At 35.9% G+C, this 27,972-nt stretch overlaps 1 protein-coding gene across 2 annotated transcripts in view; it reads right to left on the reverse strand.

Annotated features, from left to right (window-relative positions):
- Positions 1 to 480: 480 nt before the first annotated feature.
- The window catches only part of SLC12A2 (solute carrier family 12 member 2), a 63,520-nt gene continuing 36,028 nt past the window's right edge, over positions 481 to 27,972 (reverse strand). Inside the window, exons 11-27 of one of the 2 annotated variants that reach the window (XM_075020848.1) lie at positions 24,756 to 24,863; positions 23,654 to 23,777; positions 22,204 to 22,305; positions 20,807 to 20,962; positions 19,628 to 19,727; positions 16,133 to 16,244; positions 13,886 to 14,026; positions 13,573 to 13,679; positions 11,499 to 11,578; positions 9,978 to 10,115; positions 9,236 to 9,283; positions 7,542 to 7,664; positions 7,252 to 7,363; positions 6,695 to 6,781; positions 4,863 to 4,998; positions 3,296 to 3,363; positions 481 to 2,375 (exon numbers count right to left, since the gene is read on the reverse strand). In XM_075020848.1, coding sequence (XP_074876949.1) covers positions 2,240 to 2,375; positions 3,296 to 3,363; positions 4,863 to 4,998; positions 6,695 to 6,781; positions 7,252 to 7,363; positions 7,542 to 7,664; positions 9,236 to 9,283; positions 9,978 to 10,115; positions 11,499 to 11,578; positions 13,573 to 13,679; positions 13,886 to 14,026; positions 16,133 to 16,244; positions 19,628 to 19,727; positions 20,807 to 20,962; positions 22,204 to 22,305; positions 23,654 to 23,777; positions 24,756 to 24,863 — 1,878 coding nt within the window. In that variant the 3' untranslated portion in view covers positions 481 to 2,239. Of the gene's footprint in view, positions 2,376 to 3,295; positions 3,364 to 4,862; positions 4,999 to 6,694; positions 6,782 to 7,251; positions 7,364 to 7,541; positions 7,665 to 9,235; positions 9,284 to 9,977; positions 10,119 to 11,498; positions 11,579 to 13,572; positions 13,680 to 13,885; positions 14,027 to 16,132; positions 16,245 to 19,627; positions 19,728 to 20,806; positions 20,963 to 22,203; positions 22,306 to 23,653; positions 23,778 to 24,755; positions 24,864 to 27,972 lie in introns of both variants that reach the window. The other variant, XM_075020849.1, reaches the window with a different exon arrangement.

The raw sequence follows: 27,972 nt of genomic DNA on the forward strand, positions 1-27,972 counted from the left end.
TATTTCACAGACATTATCTTAACTATCCCCATATGCATATTTAGATATATTTTATATAATTTTATACACATATATGCATGTATACACACACTTCATTTGGTTTCTGTGTTACAGATCACAAGCAATGGTTTCCTGAATGGGCAAAAAACCTTTTAAATAAGTGTACCTGTGCACATTTTTTTTTTTTTTTTAAGATAGCAGCACTAAGTCCATGCCTTACTGTTCATCTGTTCAAAAGAATGTAACCCACAAAACAAGAAGAAACATGGCAATGATTCCATATTCACAATGTGACATCCTTAACCCTAAAAAACACTGTAAAATCTGTTATAGATATGTTGGTAAGTTTGATCCCCACCCCCTCTACCTGGAAGGAAACAGCACTTTTACTGCAAACTGTCTTGTCTTATAATGTTTATCATAACAAGCTGGGTTCATGCTGGCATCAGTTATCTCACACTTAGCAGCAAAACATGCATGTTTGTTTTTTTGTTTTTTTTTTTTTTTTTTTTAAATTTAAATGATTCAATAGTCTCAAATCCAATTGACAGAAACAGCAAAAAAAGACTTTTTGCAGTTTACCAAGAACTAGACAACAGTGTATACTGCACTGTGTAGAATATTTTTATCTTTAATCACAACAACTTGAAGCTCTACCTTGCCACACAATGATTATGCTTTGTCCTTCAAAGTGAACAGTTACATTTCAATTTGATCTTCTATTTAGCATAAAAATACACCTTTTCTGTGCATCCTTAAATGAAAGTCACTCAACCACTGGTAAACCAATCCAGTAGCATGTTCAATGCTAATATCAAAAGCTTGTGAAATGTTTTTAGGCAATCCTTCCTATCCAAAATATATTAGGAATTTAAAAAACAGTTCACATTACTAACCTTTATACAAAGGCTCAAGTGAAATTGCTTGTGTAGGTGTTCATAGTAGACTAAATTATGAAGTTTTCAAAATATACAATGAAAGGGCACACAAGATTGGCAGTTTCTTTATTGAACATAGAAAATGTATAAAGTAGGATGTATGGAATAGATCTAAATTGCTAGACGATCAAACCTGAGTATTATTTAATAAGACTAAACGTATTTTCTGACAACTCAATGAATTGACCTAAAAACATCTCCCCTAGTAACTAGTGGTCCTTTTAACCATTTGTTGAAAAATGCGAGAGAACTGTAGCTTTTACATTTCATATTGGATAGCAAGATTCCACATAGTGTTTACTATTTTCTGTTAGATAGCATCACATTGCTTATATTATCCCCATTCAAGCCTTAAGTTGAGTTTTGTCTAAAAATAATTTGAAAGTGACACCAAAACACAACAGGTCAAGAACTAGGACAGGTCTTTTTCTTTTCTTCTAATTTTTAGTAAGATAGAAAGCCTTAGCCAGTAAGATGAATTTAGTTTCATATCAGAGCTACAGAGCAAAGATTGACCAGTATCCTTCACCAAGGTAGCTAATGTAAGCTGTGTATCTCAGATTAGTGCCAAAATAGTACACATTGTCAAATTTGAGAAAACAATCCTCTCTGCTAGCAGAATTAGTTTTTAACTGTTACAAAATTTAGTAGCATGAAGTCTTGACAACATCAGGAATTTGTTTTAGTTCAACTGACCTGCCCCAATTCTCACCTTTAAATCTAACAGATATAATAATAAAAAACCAAAAAGTTTCTGACAATAGAAAACATACAGTACTAAGAACTAATAGCTCAATGGAAGACTGAAAAGCAGCATTCATTTTTATTGTAATATGGAAGAGACTAGAAACTAAAGGAAGTCTAATCTAAATTCTTAGTTGAAGGCGGATTTTGACATTCTATATAAATTTACAAAATAGGATGTACGGATGAGATTTGGTTAATTTCAGAAGGCACCTCAAGGCTAAAAGGCTTTTATAAATCTATAATCCTTTCATTGATCAAAAATAAAAATTTTATTGCTGCTATTCAAATAGCAAACAAAAAGCTTGTCTTGTTCTTCAGTCTAACAAGGAATCCTCCCCCATTAAGCAAGATTAAATTACAGAAAATATAGAATAAAACTGAAGATGTCACAACTTTAGAAATACAGTGACTTTCCTTGTGTGCTTTCGAGTCAGTGAAATAGTGAAAGAGTCACTTTTTGCCTTTGTGATGTTAATAAACTATAGACCATGTCAGCCACTCTCCCCTGGGGACTGAAGTACCATTTCATCATAGCTGTCCCATGTGCAGTACTCTTAGGAATAGAAGGTAAGAACACTCTGATGATTCCCACGAACAAGGAGAATTGGTGGCAGATCTTTAGAAAGAGCTTCTAACCAGGACATGTATAGTGCACTAGAAACCGCACCTTTTCGTGCAACTGGCAAACTCCTACAATTCACAAGGGAAAAAAAGCATTCAACAATTAGAATAACCCAGTGGAGTACAAGTCATATTATATAAATATAAAAGTATGATTTTGCAAAGAGGTAGAAATTAAGTCAAATTTCCTAACCTTTTTAGTTTTGTTTTTTTTTTTCCTCAGAATTCAGTTAATGAGTTGAAAGTTCATATCTTGAGCACCACAGGACTTTACATCTATTTACCCTGCACTTTTGGCCTCTTACCACCATTTTGTATTCAGGTAGTTTCATGGAGAGCTCTCAGTTGAAGAGAGTCTCTTGAAAGACTCTTCAAGATTTTATAATACAGCTTTTTCTTATGATGCCAGGTTGGTGTAGTCTAATATTCCTTCTCACAATCCTTCCAAAACATGCCATACTCTTCTTTTGAAAAAACTACTGTAAGTCTATTTGCTCTACTCAAACTTCACTTGTAGTACTACTTCACGGAGCTCTGAAGCAGGCTCCTAAAGAAAAACACAGCGAAGAAACCTACATTCTGCTTGTTGACACCAAATGTAATTCCATGGAAATCCATCAAAAGGATGATGATCTAACTTTATCTAGAGAGATTTCCTAGAAAAAGAACTGAAAGGAAGGATCTGAAAGAGAGGGGAATAGTTGGCATGCGGGAGTGGAAGGAATGTGAGAATCCTGAGCTGCACTACAAATATAGAGGTAATCACCTAAAGCAGCGTATCAGAAGCACAAAACTACATGGGCCATTTTTCGTCACCGGGATAGTAGCTCCATACTTCTCAGAAATACTTTCAGCACTGAAACCTCCTTGATAATTTCTACACTTTAATGCCAAGGCACAGGCTTTTTCCTAACCTGTATTTACATATATTTATATTTCAAATTACAGTTCTATATCAATTAGGATAACAGTACAAATCATTTACTTACATGACAATTATGTTAGCTGTACTTGAATGTTCTTTCAGCAACTCATTTAGCCTAATCTGGCGATAAGTCTGCAATTAAAATGAAACTTGTTAGGAAGATCTTTTATATAAAACTACAAAAAGTTCAATTATTCAAGAAAAATTAAAAACATTTATGATCAATTGGTATGAGTCATCTACAGAAAGCATGTAGTTCCACCTCAGTTTGGCAACTTGTTCACTTTTTCTGAAATACCTATGGGTGCAAGGCTGGGAGAGAAGAAAGCAGTAAGCTTAAAGTGTGCAAATAAGCAGTACTATGAAGTACTATGAAAGCTAAATTTAAGATAGTTCCTCTAATAATGATACCATCCACCATAGCTCCTGGAAGCAAGAGCCCCTTATGCTCTCTTCAAGGTTCTTTTAACTTATATAAACTCACAGTGAGCAGGTCTTCCAGAAGTGAAGCCCCATCTTCATTTGGTAAGCCTGTCTCCGTAATGGCCCCCCCTTTTTTTATTACCCTAACCTGTCTTAAAGTCTGAAGTAGCTTCCTCAGTAATTGTCATTTCTCTTTTATGTCAACTAACTTTCCAGTAAACATTCTAAGTTAACCATTTCTTACAGTTCTGTTGTTCTCAGATGAGTTGAAGTCCAGTTAGCCTGCGGGCTAGTGTCTGCAGAAACAATCAGGCTATCAGCAGACAAAAGAATAAATCGCTTCCATTATCTCACTGAAATGAGTTTTGGCAGTGTTTGTAGGCATGAGGAACAGCAAGGCATCAAGCAGTTCACTAACTATAAAGTAACTGTACTTTACAAAAACCTCCCCTCTGGCCCCTTTGTCATATGCAGTTAAGAGATCTCAGCAGCAGCTGCCAGTCAATCTGCACCTACCTGTTAAAGAGATTCCTGGTTTTTGTTTTGTTTTTTTTTTTAACACTTACAATGCAGAATGACCTACCATTCCCATTTCTTCTCTACTGCAAATCCTCACAGAAGTTGTAAAAACCCAGACAGGAGAAAGAAGATAAGGGTGGAATATACTTAGGACCATCCTGAAGAACTTCAGATCACAGAAACTTTACCCAGTCTTTCTTTAGATACTTGTCTGTATCTGCATCCTGTTAATAGGATGCTACCTGAGTCTTTTCCATACAAGCACTTGAGAAGGAATACCTCTGATGTCTCTACAGTGCAGAACTGCTTGGGAAAAGTGTGAAACCTTTAATTGCTCCTTAACACCACAATTAGATGAGGTGTGGGGGTTTTTAATAACGAAGCAAAAAATGTTACTTTGGTCAAAAAAGTAGTCAAACACCTGAATATAGACTATATTATTCTAAATTAACTTCTGAAATATTGTAGGAAAGCAGTTTAGCCCCCCCCAAAGAATGCAGAAACTTTTTTTTTTTTTTTTTGGTGAACCATCTAAATTGTTTTAGATGCTGCTTTCCATCAGCTCTTCACAAAAACAGCTATGGAAGAGACAGAGTAACAAGAATGAGCTCATTGATTACACATCCACAAATGCAGTAGAAGAAAAAAGTTTAACAACTTTTAACGTAACACTATAAAGAATACAGAACCTTTGTTTTGTAAAGCTCAAGTTCATTATCTGTTATCCTCCATGGTTCATCCTCCTTCATTTTATCTGCAACTTCTTGTTCTTTATCATCTTCATGAAGTCGGAAGGGCTCTATCATTTCTTCAAAAGCTGCAATACTGCAATGATTAAGTGAACAGCCATATTAGAACAGATATGAGTCTATATGTCAGCAATGACTTTCATGGTATCAGAAAGTATTACCATGTAAAAATACAGTGAACTGAAATTTTTTCACTGCCAATTGCGGTTAGAACATCAAATCAACTATTTGTATACGGAGATATTATAATTCAACAAACAATTAGGGACATTTGTAGGAGCTTTCACTGTTCATCATACACCTAAATAAAGTTTCTGCCCGTTTAAAACAAACAAACAAACAACTTTTGCTAGAGTTTTACTACAGTTGTTTGAAAATTGAAGAGTACTAACTTAGAAAATGTACAGTAACTAACAGTAGCTTCTTGAGAATTAAATTTGAAAGAGAAGGAGTTAATATGTCATACTAAAAAAAAATACCTATCAAGTCTCATGCTAGTCCCCTTGGGATTTTGGCTCTGGTATTTTTATTTTGCTTCTTTTTGATCTTTCCAATACAGACCAAGAGTCACATTCAAATGCAAATAACCACAGCCATCTTGTTTAGTCTTCCTATTGCACTTGTTCAAATATGAGGTGTTACTTGGGAAAACCCAAAAGGGAAAACTCAAATGTGATCTGCTATTTTTTTCGCTGAACAAAAAGTAGAAGTATTAACAATATTCTGTTATACAGCACAAACTGTTAAAAATAAATCATCTTCCTCCACTTAGTTTACAGCTATTTTTAGTGCCAACTGGTATCTTACAAAGGTTTTGGATATATTGTGGGGAATGTATCCACAAAGACAGAAAAAATGCTCTCAGAAGAAATAACTCATGGATCACTTCTATGAAATAAAAATCATTCCATGTAATTCTACAATCTCAACTTTTTATGCATAAATGCATGCTACCCCTAAGTTTATACATTTACAGTAGCAAGCTCCTAGGAGCAAAGACGTCCAAAAGCATCACAGTGCCAGAAGTACTCTACTGTTTTAGTTGCTTGATATAGTTTATACATTTAAGAAAAAGTGATTAAAAAGCAGGGCATAAAAGAATGCATATTAGCATTTACCATTTACATAAGTGGTAGAACAGTATTTTCTAATTTGCATGACAGGTCAATTTATTCAGATACATGGATATCCATGTAAAAGATATTTTTACAACCTTAACATATTAAAGAAGACTTGAAGGGAAAGGAGGGTAGTTTTTTTTAGATCTTGCACATTCTGTTATAAATTTGTACTGAAAGCCATCTAAAATTAATATTTTTTTAAACTTGAAAATCAGAAATATCAGATGCATGTTCATTCCTGTGTAAATTAAAAGTCCAAGCAATTTAAAAAAAGAAAAACTAGATTGGGCTATTTGAAGACCAAGCTTTGTTACACTAAACTAAGACTCCAAGTAAGATAAAGACCATTTAAGTTTTTCTAAGCATTTCTCTTTTTAAAGAAGATTGATCCAGACAAATGGATTTTTTAAAACTGTATTTTTCTAAATTTAATATTACAGTCTAAGGGCCAGAGATTTAAAAAATACAAAATTCTATGTTCTTGGATGTGGGAGTTATTGCTTAATTTATTTCCTGCATTTTCATGAAACACTGGATGTCATAGGAACTACTCTATCAAAACTGTTATGTAGGAAAGAATGAAGTATTCCACATTCATGAAAGACATCAAGAATTCAACTAACAAACAAGTTGGGGTTTTCTGAGACTTACTTTTCTTTCTTTGGCTTAGTATTAATATCCCCAAGAACCATAATGTCCGAGAAGTCTATCCGAAATTTGCTGAGCAAAGTAGCCATCCTGTGTCAGAAAAACAAGCCTTTATGCATGATCAGATTTTTAATTATTTCACAGATAAACAGGGTAAACAGAACGGTGTTGGGTAATAAAAACACTAGCTTAAGGAAAAAAAAAAGAAACTTAAATGTGACGGGGAAAAAAAAAATCAAATTGACCTGGCATATGACTATAAGTCAACAACATGCTTTGAAAAAAAAAAAAAAATTTAAAACCGTAAAACTAAGAGAAGAGCTATCCCTTAAAGAAAACCTCAGAAAATATTTGAAAAAGAAAATGGTAGTGTTAGACAATGCTGCAGAAAAGTTAAACCTGAGGTATCTCATCCAAAACAATCTGGGGTGAAAAGGAATAGAATATGAATACACCTCAATCAAAGAACAACTGAAAGAAGGCTACCAGGAAGAGAAAGTAATCTACTGTGTAACATGCTCTATTAGCATTTGAAATGAAATTTTTGAAGTTCAACTTACGCTCTTCTATCATGATCAATCCTGTTTATTTTTCCACCAATGAATACTCTGATCTTACAGTCTTTCCACTTCTTCTTGGTTGTAAGAAGATACGGAATCAACAGTGTCAAACCTGCATTTTGACCAGAATTTGGGAATGATTCAGAAAACACAGCATCATGTTAAAGTTTAATAGTATAAATTTATAATCTATATATGAACTGACTGAAAGATTTCTATTAACAATTAAGTCAAAATCACTTCAATAATGTTTTTTTCAACATTTGTTTTTAAAGTATAAAGCACATTACCTCCATCATCAAAGAGCCACCAGACATCAATATTGCTTTTGCCTTGTTTCTTCTGAAACTGAGTACTAGCATCAAGAAGCCTTTGGTCAGCCAAGTTTAAAGGAGAAGATGGGCTCTTTGAATCTGGAAAAAAGTAAGATGAAATTTCACTTTTGAAGTGTTTTGCTTAATCAACCTGAAATTCATCAAATGCAACTTCTTCGTATTTTCTGATATCCCTAGGTTTAAATAAAAATTGTTTCTACCCCCCCCAATCCAACTCCAAATTTTGATTGAGTGGATATAAACTGAGCTACATTTAGGGAGTCTGCAAACTCCTAACTTCAGCAGTTAAAGATTTAAATCTCAAAAGTCATTTAGCAGACATTTGACACATAAAGGATCTGTAAGATCTTTATACAGACATTTGCCTGGGCAATTTAACTAACCATGCATACATACTTCAGAGCATTAGGTCATGCACTGTTGCTACCTCCTGCAAGTGACAAAACTTCCCTAAAAACACGTAGGTAGTAATTTACAAGTAAATACCACGTCCTAAGCTCTTTCCTTCTTTCCTTAAATCCATTTTTCTTTAAGCATGTGGTGAAAATAAAAGCTAGTTCTGCGTATTAGAATTCTATCTTTTGCAACAAGTAGTTTTGCACGTGCAAGGCTCTGAAGCACAAAATAGACTATTTTATGTAACAAAGTTACTGGATTTGCTGAGAACAAAACAAGAATGGCACTTTCAATTAAATCAATATAGGAAAATAGATATTTTTTTAAAGCTACAGAAAAAACTAACCCCTTTCCCTTAACTAAAACCTCAGTTTAAACAAGAGCCAAGAGTTTGATACTCATCTCAGTTCTTATTTTATTAAGAATTTTTAAATTTAGAGTATATCTGTGACTGATTTACATTAATATACTACTTTACTCCATACTGGGACTTCTTCCAAACTGCCATCTTGTGCTTCAAGATGTAATCTCACATTCCATTATTAAAACACAACAGCTTCGAGCTGTTGAAATTAAGAAGAAAATGTCAAAAAAGTTAGATGAATCTTAGTTAAGGAAAAAGTACTTGCTTAACTCGAAGTCTGAAACAAACAAGGAAGTGACAACTGCTCAATTAATCTCTCAAAATGTTGTTTATTTGAATGACTAGTTCACATTATTTCAGGTATTAATCTTATGGAGTGGCTATATTATACCTTAATTTGCAAGCTATTCGACAACTCCAAATAACAGAGCAACAACTATGGTTTTCAAAGATCTACAGAATAGACTGATGGAGCATTTCCACTACACCATTAGATAATATTTCCCCTCACTCCTAAATCAAGTAAGAACCAGACAGATACCTGAGACACAGAGAACTAAGCAAGCTCCTGAACACATCTCAAATGTTACTTAAGAACAAAAGTTTAAAAAACAAAAACAAAAATATATCCAACATTCATATCTTAGACACATACACAATCCCTTCTCAGTAGCAACTTGTTCTGGGAATTTCCACAAAGTTGCATTTTTCCATAACCTAATCCCTAAATGTGAAGCACATTCCAAAGCAGATATGAAGAAACAAATTAACATTGCATGGTTGATATTTCCCTCTCTCTCATATATATGTGTAGAAAGAAGTACAAAAGGAAAACTGAAATTAATAATGCGAAAGAATGATTTAACACAAAAAGGTGGAAAATGCCTGCCTTTTTTCAACAGTGGTTGTGTTGGAGTCTTTCCATCCTCGTCCTCCTCTGGAAGATTTTTAAAGATACAAAATAAAAAGATTAATTTCCTTTGTGATGTTAATGAAAACACTACTAGTGTATATAAAACAAATTAGAAAATAAAGATGTAGAATGAAATGGATTTTCATAGAAAGAAAAGCATACAGATGCAGCCTACCAGATCCTGAGATTTATTTGTACTTTAAAAAAATAAAAAGGAATCACATTGCTTACTTAACTATTAAGTCACTCCAAGCTTTTACTTTAAAAAGAAGAGGAAAATTAGTTATTGTCATGTCAAAGAATCCTGAATGATTTGTGCCTGTTAACATGCATATAATATTCTAGTCTGGGGTGGAAAAAACTTCATAAATTTAGGAGCCTTCAAATCACACTTAATGTATGGATGTGTGGCAGGATTCTCAAGCAATTTTTAATGCCTGTCAAACTCATTAACAAAGAAAATCCATTGTAGGTCATTGTCTACCACCTCTTTTATTTAGGGGACTACACATGAAAGATTTATTTTACATACTGGTAAGCTCTAAAACCCAAGTATTAAATGACTGGACATCAATGGATAGGAAAGTATGACACGCTTGTGTTCCACAGACACAAATATCCCTTAAATAATTACTTGATGAGGGGAGAGGGGAACTGAAGAGGGAATGAGAGAGACAAAGAGTGAGAACCCAAATTTCATTGCTAACTAGCAAGTTACCTTTATGTAGAGCGTGAGTTCTTTCACTAGATGATGGAGCAAAAGCTATGGAAGTGTCTGTCTCGGCCTTCTTGCTATAATCCACTTTTACTATGACATCCTTGGTACATGGAGATTTTTCTTGGGATGACAGTAACTCTTCTTTGAGAAAGCAAAGAAACATATTATAAATCACTTAATTGTTCCAAATGGTATCAAGAAAGGTATGTGACTATACAGAGATGGTTCACAATTGGTTAAACTCTAGTGCAACTGTTACGCTATGGCAAAGAGAGGGGAAAAAAAGCAGAAAATGACAACAACGAAATCTTATATGAACTGCTTCAGAGTACAAAGAGGCTCCTCCTCTGAGCAAAGCTGTAATTTCCTGCTACTTCCTTCCCAAATTTGGGTGTTGATTGCATTACCACAGGCTACACATAAAACAGAGCTCATTCATACTGAGGAAGTATAACCAGGAGGAAAAAAAATTACTTGGTGAAACATTTTTCATTTCCACTCTAACTCCAAGAAGAAGATGAGCCTTAGACAAGGCCCAGACCAAGTATGTCTCATAGGCAAGTGTTTTTTCAGGTTTGGCTTCAGTGGAGCTACTTGGTAGCTGTCAGAGTTAAAGAAACTCACAGTCCCCTGTGGATACTAAGACTCTTCTGACACCTTGGTGTTATATTTCCCAGTCTTCTCAGCCATGTTTGTTTTCACGCTGCAGGTTCACTCCTTGCCATTTCTCATACTCCTCTGCCCTCTTGCACACAGTTAACAGGCTCTCTGCCTCTCTCCAAATCCTAAGACAGTCATATGTTTCCAGTGAAGGAACAACCCTCCCCTCTTGCAGGAGGATGCCCCCCTAGAGAGCTTTGTGTCACAAGCATTCTTCCTCATTGTAGCAACGTTGTATGGAGCAGGCTACAAACAAATTATTCGACATTTTCAATCCAGTAGACAGTTGCCGCCAAAGCTCACAGGCTTCCTTCAATATTCTTCTTGAAATTTAACTAAAATTATACCATTGGGCTTAAGACTACTACCTACAATGCATAACCAAGTCTTCTACATGGAAAATAGAAAACCTTTCCAAACTTGAGACAGACTACTGCTGAGGTCTCTAAACTAGTGTGTGTAGGGGTTGGCAACCCACACCAGACCCACAGCATTCCTGCATCATGCAATATTTGTTGTGATTTTCATGATTTCTAGACTCAGGTCCCAATTACTTGATACCAATTTGGCAGCCTTTTTCATTTGTTTCAGTAAAATATTAAATCCTTGGGAACCAACTGTATACAGCTTACAAATATAGAAAGTTGAAACACACAGAAAGCCAAGTTCTGTTGCTGAACATGAGTTATTCTTATTTTACATTTCAGACTTGCTAATTTCAGCGATTTTTATTCTATAAGAAGAGTGGTGGTTTGGTTTGTTGTTTTTTTAAATAACTTGTCTTCATTTATTATTTTCAGAAAGCAATATGAAAAGGGAATTAGAACAGCTATTCACCGGATGAAACAAAATAGATCTTACCTTGGCCCTGAAGGTGAGAAATGTCCAGGCCCTCCTTCAGGCGGATGACAACTACACCATACTGAATATCAAAGGCATCACTAAACAAAAGGAACAAAAATAAAATATTCTACAACTTCTTCTTTCCCAAAGGACCTACTTTACGCACTGTCTTTGAACAAATTCCAGTGATTAAACACTGCCATTGAAACTCCCAAATCATAAATTTGTTACAATTTCAGTTTGAAATCCAAATGATCAACGGCATCAGTGAACTGAACACCGTATCCTGAAAAGCAACACATACAAAGGAGATCTATTCCCTCTTCTCCCTCTCTCCTCTATGTAAACAGCAATTAAATAAAAGCAACATGAACAGGTCAGTCAAGTTCTGCACAGATAAGATACACTGAGAAATCTAAATTTTTATCTCCCCCCATCAATGAGGGGATTTGAGTAATCTCCTTAATCTGAGAACTAAAAAATCCTGATGTGTTTCCCAAACATTTGAGTATTAAAAATACCTATGAAGTTGTAATTTATAATCAAATTAGCTATATGTTAGCTATAATGTGCCTATTCCCATTATATCTGGTGGGGAAGGAACTCAATCCTTTAAAAAATAAAGTAAGAGGGAAAACTTCATTATTGTAGAAACAAGCAAAAAGCCTGAATAAATGGCTGAGTAGAAGTGGAATAAAATGAAGGACAAAAAAACCCCCAAGATATAAGACAGAAAAATATGAACTTAACCATATCATACAGTTTGCATTAGCCATTAATCATCAGTCCTTTAAATATAAATACCTCATTACAAACAACCATATATCAGAGAACTCCCTCCCATGTCATTTCCACAGACAGAAATTTCTCATGATTTCACTCTATTAAACACTTCTCTTTAGAAGTAGTAAGACTTGATTAGAAATGTTCAAAGTATCAACACATTCTATAATAAATGCAAGAAAAGTTGAGGTCAATTTAAGAAGAAAATGGTTTGTCCATTCCTGAACTTTTTTAATCCATAATTTAATTTGTTAAATCTGTACAGATTAGATGTGTTTCTATTGCGTGCTTCAGAAACTTTGAATTTTCCAGAGATTTTCCAGAGATACACTTGCCCTAGAGTTATTACCTCCTGAGGTTTCTCTTTTGGGATGTGGAGAACCACATGACTTGTTGGCCTTGACAGATCTTCCAGCACAAGCCATTCCAAAATAAAATAAAATAGGAAAAAAAGAAAAAACCAAGAACTAATCAACATGTTTCCTTATTTTTCACTGCATTTGGTGCTCCTGCTTTTCTCTTAAGGAACTTGCAGAGTGAGGGGGTATGAATTTTTTCTTTTCTGATCTCTGCCTGTAATCCCCCATCCTCTCTTTCTTTTAAATGCACAGTAAATGAGAAGTGTAAAGCACAAATGAAGCAGCTTAAGCAGCACATAAGGAAAACAAAAACCCCTCTGTATAAGCGCAAGAACCAAGTTTTGGTATTCTTAAGTGTTTGTAGCACAAGTTACTATAAAATTTTTCAGCCAGAACTAGTCTGCCTTTCAGTACTGTCAAATTACACTGGGATTTCCTTTCCCATCTCCTTTTTGGCTACTTTATTACTTCGTGTGTCAGTGCTGTGTATCTTGTAAGTAAAATATTTCTTGTATATGATAGCAAGGTTTAATGAAGATAGAACTTCAGCATAATATTTGATTCATTCTCTATTACACTCTTATCTGTACAGAAGTAGTGTAGGAAAAACCCTGCCTTCAACAGAAACTATGCTTTAAAGAATTAAGCAGTGGCACATAAGACCCTAGTTCCATCTCTAAAGAAGTAACTTAAACCTCAGACCACTGCCAAACCCCTTTCTAGATGCAGAAAGAGTTATTATGTTGAAATCTAATCTGCTTGAACTATAAAGATTTGCTTATTAATTTCCATATCAGAAAAAAAAAAAAGGTATTGAAGACAGCTGGATCAGTAATATGGAAAATCTGAGTCTACCTGAAAGAGACTTCAGGCAGCTAATATCGTCTTGACTTATTACCAGACATATTGAAATGGAACACAAGAGCTACACCTCCACATTTTCTACTTACTGGAATAAATTGATATAGGTTTCAACATCTCTCATGTCACCTTGTCTCCAGTTTTTCTTAAATCCAACAACAAGAGTGTTAGGTCTCATTCTACCCAGACCAGCAGCCTAAGAAGAACAAAAAGTATTTTTTAAAAACCATGTTATTGAAACAACTAAGGGTTCTATTATTTTCTTAAGCAGAAAACAAAGTATTTTTAATCAAAGTTTTAAGATAACTTTGCAAAATGAAACTTCAAAGTATAAAACCACTTCCAATTTTGATGTTCACCTTCACCACTTCCATTAAAAAAAAAAGTTTGAGAGAAGTGTACCTGCATTAAGTATTGTCCTCCATCCCTCAAGTCCTCTGCATGCACTGGCGCATAGAAAGCCTTCATCTTGTTTTTAATTAGCCATCGCTGATATTTAGCCAAATCAGTTGACAGTTCCTTCATGGCTTGCCTCCGAGGACCCTTTCAAAATAAGAAAATAAAAAGAGAGGGAACAAGAATTAGGAGTAGCAATACAATACCCCCCCCCTTTTTTTTTATTTCACTGCTAGAATCCAACTCATACTTGAAGAACCTCAAAACATGCTTCCACACTGTAAAAAAAAACCCAAAACACCAAAATACCAGGCATTTTCAGAAGCAAAGAGTGGACCGGATTCTCATTTTTAGGAAGAAGGTTGCTTCAAGCTTTAGCAATCTTGCTCCTGCAGAGCACAACCCACTTCCCCGGCAGGTGGCACAAGCTCGTCCTCCAAATCATAAAGTAGTTTTGAAACGGCTTTGTAATGAAACATACACAGATATAGAAAGACTTAATATTAGGTTTTATGGGAATATTTGTTTCAAGCTGTACAAGTGTGTCTCTCTGTGTACATAATCCTAATCAGAAAGCCTTTGTCACAGTAGCATCACTTCTGCAGTTTTATGTTGCAGTCAAAGTCATCTCCTCTTTAAACACTTTCTTTTTTATTACTTCCACCAGGACGAATCATTGTGTTCCTCCTAGACATCAAAATGCAGAATACAGGATGAGGTATAATCAAAAACACAGTAGCCCAGTTTTCGCAAAAGGATACAGTTTGCAAAAGGATACAGACTCTGACCAAATGGTCAGTTAGTGAAGAATAAAGTAGTGTCATCCATCTTGCAGGAAAGCAATTTTAAATAGATAGGACATGCTCCCAGAAAATCTCTCTTCAGAATTGCTTTTTCTACAAGAAGGATGACACTACGTTATTCTTTAAAGTACACCCCTACTTCTGAAAGACAGTAATTCCATCTGTGATATCTTACCTCTAGTATTACTCAGTTTCTGTCCTTCGCACTCACTGCAATTTTAAGTTTGCATAGATAGGAATTAAAAGAATTAAATTTTCTGAAAACAAAACTGGCTACTATTTGCTTAGCAGAACGTATGTTCTGTGGATTGCATTAACTTGATTCGCTCTTATCTGTTCATTAGATCAGAAGCAAGTCTTATTTAATAAGTGTGGTAAATTGAAACATATTTAACAGTAATCCATCTTTGTATTTAAAGTTACACTTGCTTAAATGTTCTTAGTGATGTGACAGAAAAAGTTTGGCCTTAGGATATGAAGCTAAAGTACACAATCCCAATATGCTAAAACATATTTACCAAAGTTTATCAGAGATGCGCAAGTTCTGGTAAACATCATAGTATGACAGCCACCTTGTATCACAGTTGAAAAGCGTGATTTTGAAGAACAGTTGCTTCAAGCTTGCTTCCTTCTGCCCACCCCAAAACCTCTACAGGTCTGCCACAGAGGACAGTATTTTTTTATTTTTTTTAAAGTAGTAAGAACTGCTGAAACTATGTCCTTGCAGAATAACCCTCATACACCCCCAACACCTCATACCCCGACAAAAAACTGGGAAAGTTAGTGAAATACTAGGGGCTGGGTAGAAAGGGAACAGGAAAGGAAATACCTGCTCACATTACTGTTTCAGCTACCACTGAAAAGAATCTGATAACTGAAGGAATAAAAAACTGCCTGAAAGATCTAAGAGCAATTTTTAACTATTGGCTAAATTGATACTGAATTTACTGCTCAATAAGGCTTATTTTAGACCAGGCTTTGTAAGAAATACACACAGGAATACATCTCCCTGAAACAGTAACACATCTCCCTGAAACAGTAACATTGAGAGGAAATCTAGCTGTGTACTGTGCCTCATTTTGATCGACTGCTCTGTCCAAAGCATGAGAGTACACAAAACTGCATGACACAAGGACAGAAAGAGACCCAGGCTGTAATCCAAAGTTCACTTTACTCCTACAAAGATTCCTCAGCATTTAAGCATCAAATGATCAAAGGTACTAATTTTTCAAAGTTTCCCCTGTAGCATACCAAGCTGGAATATTGATGACCCATACAGGAATGGATCCTACCAGTAAATGTCTTTTTGCACTTCTCAATGTCTAATGATGCTTTCATTTAAAAAAATAAAACCAAACAAACACCACCACCACCACCCCACCCCCCAAACAAGAACAGGTTAAAAAAACAAACAAACAAACAAGGTAACTTTAAAGTAAAGCACACTTACCATATGTACATGGCCACAGATCATCAAGCCCACATTCTTAGTGAAAGCATGGACAAGGTGAAGCAAAGCTGGACGTGCATTTGGAGCACCTGTCATAATTAAGCACTGAGGTCTAGAATAGTGAATAGATGAGAAGGTTGGAATTCATTTCATCTGGAGTTGAGGATTTTTTTTATTAACAGAGAGAAGTTTCTTCCAAATATTGGCCATAAGAACATAATCCTCACTGGAGAGGTAGTAACCCCATTTACTTTTACAAGACTATGTTAAATTAAGTAAAGATCAATTTTTCCACAACTGTCAGCAGACCAAGGATTAATTGGTTCCAAATTTAGTAATCCCACTTGTCCTAAAAATTTACACATTTAAAAAGATTAGAAATAGATTTTAGACATGGCTAGGTCAGAGGGATGAATTTCTTCACCCATTTGTAAGTCACTTGCCTTTGCATTTTGTACCTTAGATTCTTCTGTGCCCAACCGAAAAACTGGAATCATACACTTTTTTAAAAATTACTATCATTCAGAAGGCAGAGCCAAACTGCAAATAACTTATTCCAGACAACTTTCTATGCAATTTTAAAAGATGAAGCATCGAGACTTCAGTATTCATTTCAGGAGATAATTTTTCATATCATAAGGGTCACCTAAAGTCATCTGTCTCTAGAGCAGCTCCAGTTCACTTTCCATACTAGAATCATATAATAAAATCATAGAATCATTTAGGTTGGAAAAGACCTTTAAGATCATCAAGCCCAACTGTAAACCTATCACTGCCAAGTCCACCACTAAACAATGTCCCCAGGGGCCACATCTACATGTCTTTTAAATACCTCCAGGGACTGTGACTCAACCACTTCCCTGGGCAGCCTGTTACCATGCCTGACAACCCTTTCATTAAAGAAGTTTTTCCTAATATCTAATCTAAACACCCCCTAGTGCAACTTGAGGCTATTTCCTCTCTTCCTATCTCCAGTCTCTTCTCTCAAGAAGAGACCAGCACCCACCTTGCTACACCCCCCTTTCAGGCAGTTGTAGAGAGTGATAAGGTCTCCACTCAGCCTCCTTTTCTCCAAACTGAACAGCCCCAGTTCACTCAGCCATTCCTCATAAGACTTGTGCTCCAGGCCCCTCACCAACTTGGTTGTCCTTCTCTGGACACGCTCCAGCACCTCAATGTCTTTCCTGTAAGTGAGGGGCCCAAAACTGAACACAGTACTCGAGGTGCAGCCTCACCAGTGCTCAGTACAGGGGAACAACCACCTCCCTGCTCCTGCTGGCCACACTATTTCTGATACAGGCCACGATGCCGTTGGCCTTCTTGGCCACCTGGGCACACTGCTGGCTCATATTCAGCCGGCTGTCAACCAGCACCCCCAGGTCTTTCTCTGCCAGGCAGCTTTCCAGCCACTCTTCCCCAAGCCTGCAGCGTTTCATGGGGCTGATGTGACCCAAGTGCAAGACCCGCCACTTGGCCTTGTTGAACCTCATACAGTTGGCCTCGGTCCATCGATCCAGCCTGTCCAGGTCCCTCTGTGGAGCCTTCCTACCCTCGAGCAGATCAACACTCCCACCCAACTTAGTGTCATCTGCAAACTTATATTATAAATAAATAAATATTAAATTGCTGTGCTTTAGAATGTATCTCTAGAAATCAAAACATTTTTTGCCATAGGTTAGAAACCAGTATCAGGCCAAAAATAGTTCTCCAAAAGCCACTGTGCTTAAAAATGGCTTACATTAAGATCTGTATCTCCTTAGGTTAACAATTAAAGTTTAAAACTCAGAAAGCTATATACATACATTCTAATCAGCACAGCATTTATTTACCATATCAGCACAAGCAGAAAGTTACATTCACTTGATAAGAATTTTCCTATAAAGCTTGTTTCTACATTGGAGTTTGCAACCCAAAATAGACTCACCGCAGACGCAAGGGAGGTTGCAACACTAATCACAGTTAGGTATTGCAAATTATTTAATGCCAGCCTTTAGATTTGCATTAAGGAAAGTTTGAAAATTGCTGCTCTTGATACTTAAGCAACAAGCAAGTTTCTGAATGTAGGCTGTTTTTTGCTGTTTACAACACAGCTTGATGTAATAGGTAATACAAAGTTTGTAAATAAATCAGGGATTTTTAATGTCACTTTAGGACTTACGACTTCAGAAAGAAGAGCTGTTTCATAATTAAACTTCAAGTTTTCTGGTTTATACCTACAACAGCCAACTCTTTTCAGTTTCAAAGTCGAAAGCCCATTAATACTCATATTAATACATTTGTGATTTAGTTTTACTGTCACATTTTTTGAGGTTGTGCTGGTACCTATAACGACTGGTTGGCACACATAATTTCAACTGTCTGCATGTATGCAACACAGACATTTTAAGTACCTTTCCTGTACTTATTCAAGAAAATTTAGTCACCTCCAAGAGAGGCTAGGGGTCAGAATTGGAGTATTTTCCCAACTGACAGGAAATACCATAGATCTTTTCTTTGAAAAATTGTGTTGCTGCCAGGTTCTACATTCCGGACTTAACCTCAGAGAATGGCATCTGTATCAAGAATCTCTCCCTGAACTCACTCCGTATTAAATTCTGTGCTAAGCACTCAAAGTCTCCCTTCGTACACAACAGAAGATTCTAGTAGCTAGATTTTCTTGCTAATACACTGAGCACAACAGAATAATACTCTTCTTACAGCTGCAAGGGATGATAGAGATTTGCTAGACTAAGTGTCAACACTATAGTTGCTGTGCTGGGCATAGGCAGCATGTAGGAGGTAACTGCTCTATCTGAAAAGAGACAGGTCAACAGAACCTCCATCCTTGGAAATACTCAAAACTTGACTGGATATGGTCCTGAGCAATCTGATGTAATGTCAAAGTTGGATATAACTTTGCAGCCAGATTTGTGGTGAGTCCGTTGAGTCAGGGATTGGTCAAGACCACATAGTGAAGTCATGTTCAATCTATGATTCTGTTATTTGGAGGAATTAGTTTAAGTCATTACTTTTTGGTAAAATATTTTGAAGCATCCTTCTTCTACAATAGCTTATTCCAGAAAAGCAGCATAAATACTACAGGATAGATAACTGCCTCCTTGAGTAGGACCTTCCTGGGTAGCCATGATGGCAGACAACAAATCAGTTCTCTTCTTCAGTTGTGTGAAAAACACTCATGTAGCCTGTTTGCAGTTTGAGGCATACCTTCCAATTCAGTTTCATCAGAGGAACGCAATTCACAGTTCATGATGCAAACCATGAGGCATATAACAATAAGGAGGCATCATCAATAGACTTGCTTCTAAAGTGCACTCAATCAGAAATAAAATGCTAATATAAGTATGTCCAGAGGATTTCCATGGTGGTGCAATTCAAAGTTGTTATAACCCACAGGAGATGAAGAGGCATTTATGGAAACGGTGATAGCAAACATCATGACAGTACCCTACTGAATACATAGAAGTAATTTCCTATGTCTTTAATATTAACTGTTACCTGAAGTTTTTCACATGATCTTCCACTCCTGAGAGCCGAATAGAATGCTGCAGTGCATTCAAGTAAGTCAAAGCTTGCGTTGAGGATCCCCAGTTCACATCTGTTGGAAGATTTGGAGTTCCAGTATTTTATTTAAAGCTGTTCATTGTAAAACTACGTGATCACAAAATCAATGTTGAATACCAACTGAAAACATAGAATATTTAAGCTACATTCTACACAATGCTAGTCAACAAGCCCTAGAGCTAAACAGGCAATTCTATTTAAAGATAACATTTCTGTATAAGTTTTAGCAAACAAGTTAGATTTCAATATTTTACAATTATAGGAAGAAAGAATTGAGTATTTTTCCCAACATTTCAAAGATTGTGACAACTTCAGAGTCAAAAAAATAACGCTTCAGGAAAAAATGTCATGCTTAGTTATTTTATATCACAACAAAGGAAAAAGTAATCTCAAAACATTGGCTAAACAAAGTTAAATACTTTCTGTGAAAAACTGCTAGATTAAGCAATTCCTTTTAGATTATTATTTTTATAAGGAAGTGAAAGGAAAGATCCCAGTATCCTCTCTATTTGTTCCCATATATACACCTTTTGATAGCTACAACAAATTTAGTACTTCATAATCTTCATAGCCCAGGATGTAGGGCTTTCCTTATTTTCAACTTCAGGAACATTTTTTGGTTCAGTTCTGCTCCATCTTGCATACATGATCATACAGTGCTCTTAGAAGAAGAAAGAATGTGTATAAATTGTTGTTTATAACTATCAGAATGGTTTATTGAAAAAAAAACCCACCACTCAAATCCCTTTTCAATTTGGAAAGGTAAGGGAGGATCCTCTTTCACTTCCTATCAAGACATAACATGCTTTCCTAGTGCCTTTGTTGTTGCAACCCAAACTCTTTCCATATGCACCTTTTCCTCCAATTTTCATTCAAATATTCATGTCTAAGGGCAAGGCATGCACCTTCATAATTTGGGAGGAGAACGAAAAACAGTAGTGACTATACAGGCATAATTACATTTCAATACAACTAAAAAGCCTGAAACAGAAGTTTGAACTAGTTGGCCAAATGGAAATAAGTTCTCTTTTTTTTCCCTAAAGGCCATCACTTGTTCCCTTCTTCTACATCCCTCTTCCCCAAACCGCAACGAAAAGAAGCCAGTATACATACCTGGTTTCTTGTAAGTGACATAAATGTAGAGTCCAAGGACTATGACATATGTTAAAAGTGCTGCCCACCAATTAATGACAAACATCACAATGCAGCATAGAATAGCTCCAACAAGAGAAATCCACATATTGTAGTATTTGAAAGCAGGGCGCCAACCTAGTCAAAATATAATTTGGAGGATAGAAAAGAGGAGGGAATTAATTTAATCACTACTCCAAGAGAAGGAAGGTGCTATTCCTCTTTTCCTTCCCTAGTGTTCTGCATTACATTTCATGTGAATGTGTGACAGTTTCAGTAATGTACAAAATAAAGACTTTGGCACATTTATGATTTCAATTTTCTAACACCTTTCAAATTAGTTTGCATCTTTCCTACACAGATATATAAACATTCCTAATTTTGCCCTTTATAAGTGTTATCTCAAAAGGAAAGTTTGAAGATGCTCGTGCCAGTATGTCTATTGAATCAGGCTACAGGAACCTTTGGCAATAGCTTGCCTGAAAATTGGGTTTTGCTTTTAAAGGTAGTGCAACATGAATCATCAGCTCGTGACTTGCTATCTCACATACTACTAACTGTTTCTAGTTGTGTATTTTTACTATTTTCACATGGCCAGAAATTTCCACCACATGAAGAGGGCAGGTATACCCAAGTAGAACTTGAACATGTCAAAATACTGGACTGTCACTGTTTTACATCCTTATTTGTCACAAGTTTATCCAAAATCAGGTAAATACACATGCATAACCCCACTAACACACCCAAGATTAACAAGTGTATGCGAGCTAGCACTGTTGCGTAAACAGAGTTATGCAAATGCTCTGGCAAAATAATGGTAGCTACCTGTTCAGCAACTTAAGAAGCTTTTAAGGGCATTATTTCAGTACAAATGCACAGTGGACTGGCTATGATACACATCTGTTCTGCAAGTATTGGGTTTTGGCTTATTCCTACAATCTAACTAGCCTCCCACACCAAAGGCTATAAAAATGTGGCAATACCACTTGCAATTCCAGTTTCCTCTGGACTGGAAGATGAAACATATCAACAGAGAAATCCAACGAAGACAAAAGGGTGGTTCTTGAATGCCAGATACTGAATTAGCAGGAAGGCTTTCTTCAAGAGTTTCTGAATAAACACTGAATCATCTAATGTTCCCTCAGCAAAGATGAAAAAATTAGTAGCTCCCAAGCTCTACTGGATCACTCAGTCCTCAAAATTTCAAAAGACCCAAGTACACACCATATAATGCTTGTAATTCAGATGCACCAAGAGATTCAAATAGATACTTATTAACTAAAATAAACTAAACATTCATTATATTAATATCTTTTAAACTGTATTTATGCATAAAGAAATTTCAGGCTGAACTCTCACCCCCAAAATGTAGTTCCTACCTGGAGATTTTGCAAGAGAAGCATGGAATACAGAGAAGTTAATCAAGGCATATGAGGCCAAGAAGAAGTTAGAAATAATTGGAGCAATGACGTTCAGTTCAGCTGTAAAACGAAAAACAAAGGATACTGTTATGAAAGATATCCAATGGCTTTGTAGATTCCAGAGTAAAAAAATCTGCTACAGACAACCTTATTTTCTCATGTACTCTAGGGAGAAGCAGTTTGTCCTTTCTGTTCAACAGACAGAGCTATTATCTTAATGGTGTCTTACTTACTAAGTTATCTCCTAATAGTCAGGAAGTGTAACTTTCAGTTTTAAAAATATAAACATTTTTCCATACTACCAGGTGTTCCAGGACTGCCACTTTTGAAGCACTACATACTTTTTCAGAATAATTCATTGAGAAAATTTCTTTCTCACCATGACATGATAAAACAGGGCACCAACACACTGGGTTCTGAAGAATGTCAGATACAGTAGACAGAGCATTAATTAATCTGCAGTACGTCTCTAGCTCAATTCTCAAACAGCAAAGAACAAGATGATAATAAGTTTAATACACAATCAACTATGGTGAATAGCAATAGCAGACAAAGTTAGTGTGAGCAATGTGACAAACATGTTCATCTGCCTGCATTTTAAATGAAAAGTTGCAACAATGGTACTAGTATAGTGCATTATTACAGACCAATACCATCACAACAGTGATGAGTACACCCTCTTTAGTGAAAGAGATGGAACAACCTGATGCTCTGCTTTCCTTGCAGCAGCATGGTAAAAATCATTTATATGTGTACTTTCACTGTCAAAAAAAAAAGGGATCAAAATGCAGAATGTACAATGTTAGCCTGCAAGTTTCTACTTGTATTCAAGCTTCCAGTCAGCATGCTGTGGTAGGGACATCATGGGTACACTTGTGCCTTAAGCAGTCTTGGGGGATGGATGAAAAAGCAAACTGGGAAAAAAGTTTAAAAGCACTGGTACAAGACTCATGGATGGACGCAGCACAATTAGTTTGGCATATACACAGAACACATGCAATTCTACCTAGACTATCTTTAGCAACAGCATCAGCACTCATCTCTACAGCACTCATCTCTACTGTTTGTAACTTAACAAAAAAACATACTTTAAAAAGTATTGTTCATGCAAGTTTGCCATTTACTGAAGCTGTGTAATTATTAAAAACCTGAAATAAACTTTCATATTTACAACATATAACATACCTCTACCTCAAGCAAAATATGTATTTTTATCGATTGACAGTATCTATCTAAAGGCAGATACTTGCAGTTATTAAGAAAAGTGCAGTATTGCTACAGTTCAATGCAAATTTAGAATTAAGAATTAAGCTGCACATTAGACCTCTAGGACACTGTCATTGGTCGTGATATAGGATAGACGTAAATGACAAAAGGATATTGAGAGTTATTGTAATTTTAAACTAACCAATTAGTATGAACCCAAGAGCAATTAAAAATGTTAGAAGATATCCTCTCAGTGGTTCATTGTTCTTCCCATAGCCTTTAGCAAACATCTGAAATCCTGGATAAATATTGTCCTTGCACAAAGCCTAAGAAAAAATAAAATTCAAGAGTCAGCATGCATCTTGTTCAAAATGTATCATTACAAATGCTTACTAATACTGTCTTCCACTGCATATTATCTTCCTGAAAGAAGGTTTATAGCCACCATGTACTAATTCTATTTTCAATTGTCTTTGCATCTTGACATTTTGCTTTTCCCATATTATATCCTTCAGTAATTTCCATCTATAAGAGCAAGCTTTGCTCTTCTGTAAGTAATTGACTATTTTACTTAACTGGTGTCTTAGAATCACAAAGAGTCTTCCTTTAGAAACCATGTTTTCTCAGAAAGTGGAGTTTGCCCAATGTATGCACTAGTTCTCTGAATCAATACTTGTGCTTGCATTCTGCAATAAAATCCCTTCTACATTTGACTCCCTACTGAACTTTTAGGAAAGAAGGTCATTAGAAGACACTAAAGTTTTAACCAATTAAAGAGAACTTGTAAGACAAAGAATGAGATTAAATGGTTAAAAAGAAGGTAAAGCAATATGCATTCAGGAACACCAACAAAATCAATATAAATAATTTATGCAAGATTTGGTAATTTTGGTAATATATTCCCTGAGGATTAAGATTCCACAGCTACAGGTTCTACTTCATGCTGTTTCCTTCTGTGATTACTTTGAAAAATGAACTGATCTGTTCTCTTTGTACATGCTCCATGGTCACTTACAACAAAAAATATCTAGGAGGAGTTTGTAGATTCCTATAATGTTAGTTACACCACAACTAGTTTCTAAACTAATCAGAAACACAAGAGATCCGGAACAAGTTATAGTCTAGCTACGTTTAGTAACAGTAACACAACTGTTTTCTCATTCTAAGCAATAGGTAAATATTAGATCTTGTCAACTGGTATGAATCATGACGGCAGTAAGTCAAGAGTACCCTTCCAAAAATTCTGATTCAAAAACTCATTGAAATTATTCTTTAAAAGATTATGGGTTTCCTTCCATACTTACCTGGAAGATCTTAGGGGCACTCACAAGAGATGCTAATGCAGAAGACAGAGTGGCTGAAAAAATACCTGCAGAAATCAGTGGTGCAAATCCCGATACCATGCTCATCACCTGAAAACAAAACAGTTATTTTTTTAAAAGAATATGAAAAAGTATACTATACAAATGGATGGCAACATTAACTACACAAACAGAAAAATAAAATACTATGTACCCTCCACTTAAGAGCTGGTTGAATATCATGCATTCATATTAATGAATGAACTAGGCATAACTCAGGGGATATAAATGGATCCTAATTTCAGAACAGAAAATGGCTTTTCACACAACATATAGTCCAACCATGTAATTCTCAGGTCAAAACAATCAACAGCAAAAGTCTCCATGGGCTCATAAAAGGATTAGAAATATGTCAATGGAAGAAAAATACATTGGAATTTGTTACATATTTTGACTAGTCTACCACTGAGTAATATGGTCTCAGAAAGCCCAAGTGACAAAACAACTGAAATTGGGGAACATCTTAGGAAAGCTGATTGTCTTTCTCAACTTCTCCATCACTTTAAGTTAGGTTTGTTTCCCATTCAAAACCACGATGATAGGACAAACTTGCTTTCTGTCTCCCCAAGATCACATCCTAGGACATCTTTGTAACCCCAGTGAGTGAAATACAATATGCAATTCCTGGTAGACTGGATGACTAACAAAACGATAAATGCTCAGTAACCTAAGTGTAAAAGCACAATGTTGATAGACATTTAAAAAAAAAATAAATCCCAAATTAGAATGAAAGCAGTTTCTGTCTAATTGCCATACAGCCTAAAGACCCTCTTCTACCATTCTACCAATTATTTCCACCCATAGCTGCATCCAGCTTTTCATGTGTCAAGTGAATTAAGATACAGAACTGTGTATTTTAAGAACAATCATGGTTTAATAGAGTACTTTTCTTTAAGAAACAAAAGCCTAGCTCCTTGAAGACAGCCAGTGTTTAAGAATTTGATACAGTCTTGAAAAAGCTGATGTTTTTAGTCAATGGACCAAACCCAGCACAGTGTCTTTCAAGCACCATGTGTCAGAATGACATTCTCCATCATTTGCACTGATTACTACTCGCCTCTTTCATCCTGGCAACCTCACTGAGAGTATCAGGAAAGGGACTGAACAAAGGCAAGAAAGATCATGCAGAAGTGTCCAGTTTTTAAGTTACTGTCACGTGAAGTTGTAAAATTTAGATGTCTAAAGCAATCCTACTAGGTAGGACACGCTCTCAGAAACAATATACAGACTGATGAAGTTTTAGTCATATTTCTAGGGCTAAACAAATGATAAAATTTAGTGGTTTTCTCCAGATCAGACTGACAAAGACTGCTGGGTCTCTCAGTCAACTGAATCTCTATGCTACATCATGTTTCATTCGTCAGTTCAAGGCATGCCTTGCCTAAAGAGAGAAATTAAATAATTGCAGGTGTGTAAGATGAGAGTGAAGTAGCTGTCATAGTAGTGTAACGAATGAAGGAGAGAATCTCCTAAAGCATATTTGTACTTGACAAGAAAAAAAGGCAGGACAGGCCTTTCTTTATTCAAAGATGAGTAAAACTAATGACACATACATCAGGCTATCCCTCCTATGCCCAGGTTTGAGTCAGTTTTATAATCAACAGAAAAAGTTACAGTTGTAAATGCCAGTTTGCAATAACCCGACACTATATCTCTAGAAGAGAAGTTAGGGGTGTAAATGCTTTACTGACAAATATTTTAGAAAGAAACCTTTGCTATAGAAAGGTAATAAACAAGTATAGAATAATCCTTGTAGAAGCAGTATGAAAATTTTCTTCCCTGCAAGGATGGCTTGATCAATCTTCCCTGGAAGGACTTCTTATGGACAAAATCTATGTACAGGCCTCCATCACTTTTCTTCCCATACAATTTAAAACATTGTTACTTCAAGGCCTTCACTTTACTACACTCACATCAACTTCTTGCAATTTAGTTCTTAAAATCTACTCAGATTTTACATTCTCTTTCTAGGTTCTGTTCATTGCCTCTATTTATTTACACTATTTTTGAATATTACATCTATTTTATAAATTTGAGAGAAATCTGAGTAAGATGCATGCAGATAATGTCTGTCCATTTTAAAAGCTAGTAAGTTAGGTTACTAATGTCAGATACATCAGGAAGCTTCTTCTAAGCTAGGGGAACAAAAGGAGAACCAGTTCCAGCAGAACCAGTATACCATGATGTTAAACAACCCTCTGCCGCCCTCCCCCAACATATACACCATAATCCAAACCTCTTGACCACAAAACCAAGGAGCCCAGACATGCAGTTAGCTATAGCACTGAAATTTTCATCCCTGAAAGAACAGGCAGAATTGGAAGGACAGATATCTAGTAAGAATTGCCCTGTTACCACTGGTGTGGTGAGACAGATAAATATTTACTGCTGATAAGGGACTCATGTTTGCTTGGCATTTACTGTTTAGACAGTTGCTTAAATTTCAAACACCTGGGATAATGAAACATCAAATTTTGACTACAGTCACAGCTCTTTGGTCCAGACATTGTGGAACAGAAAAAAATGCCACATGAAACCAAGCAGCAGCTTCTTTAAAGTTAGATTTTTATAATGAATACGGACAAAGCATTGTTCAACTCCCCCTTCCCCTAACTTTTTTCAAATGTTTTATAGCTGCCTTCCTTTGTAAGAGGAATGTTTCAGCAGAACTTTTACACTGTTTCTGGAATGGAGTTTCATGCTACTTTCAACTTTCATCCAAAGTTGACCAAATACTGCATTTAAATTACCCAAAGCTGTAACTTATTCTAGGGAAGTTCCAGGCTGAGGCTACAGAGCCCAAACCAAGTTTCTGAAGTTACTCTTCCACCAGGTGACAGCACAGAAATGTCACTGACACTGAGCAGAGAAATGCCTGAAGCCTGTGAGGACCTGTAATTCATTTGCATTGACTACAACAGAAACTAAAGATGGTCTTTCCATGCAAGTCTAACTAAGCCTGTCTCACTAACTGTTCTCATTTTAACTGATGTTCTCACTTAGCATCATCTAAGCTTTCCATAGGTAAATCATACTACAAGTCATTCATTTGCTGCCCAAACACATTCAAAACCTGAGCTGCCTAAGCACTAACTTCAAATCAATTCTTTGCTGTAAGAACTGAATGCAGCACAAAGTGTACCAAAGTGGTGAAGTCATC

Source organism: Buteo buteo, chromosome Z, assembly GCF_964188355.1.
Source record: "Buteo buteo chromosome Z, bButBut1.hap1.1, whole genome shotgun sequence".
NCBI lineage: Eukaryota > Metazoa > Chordata > Aves > Accipitriformes > Accipitridae > Buteo > Buteo buteo.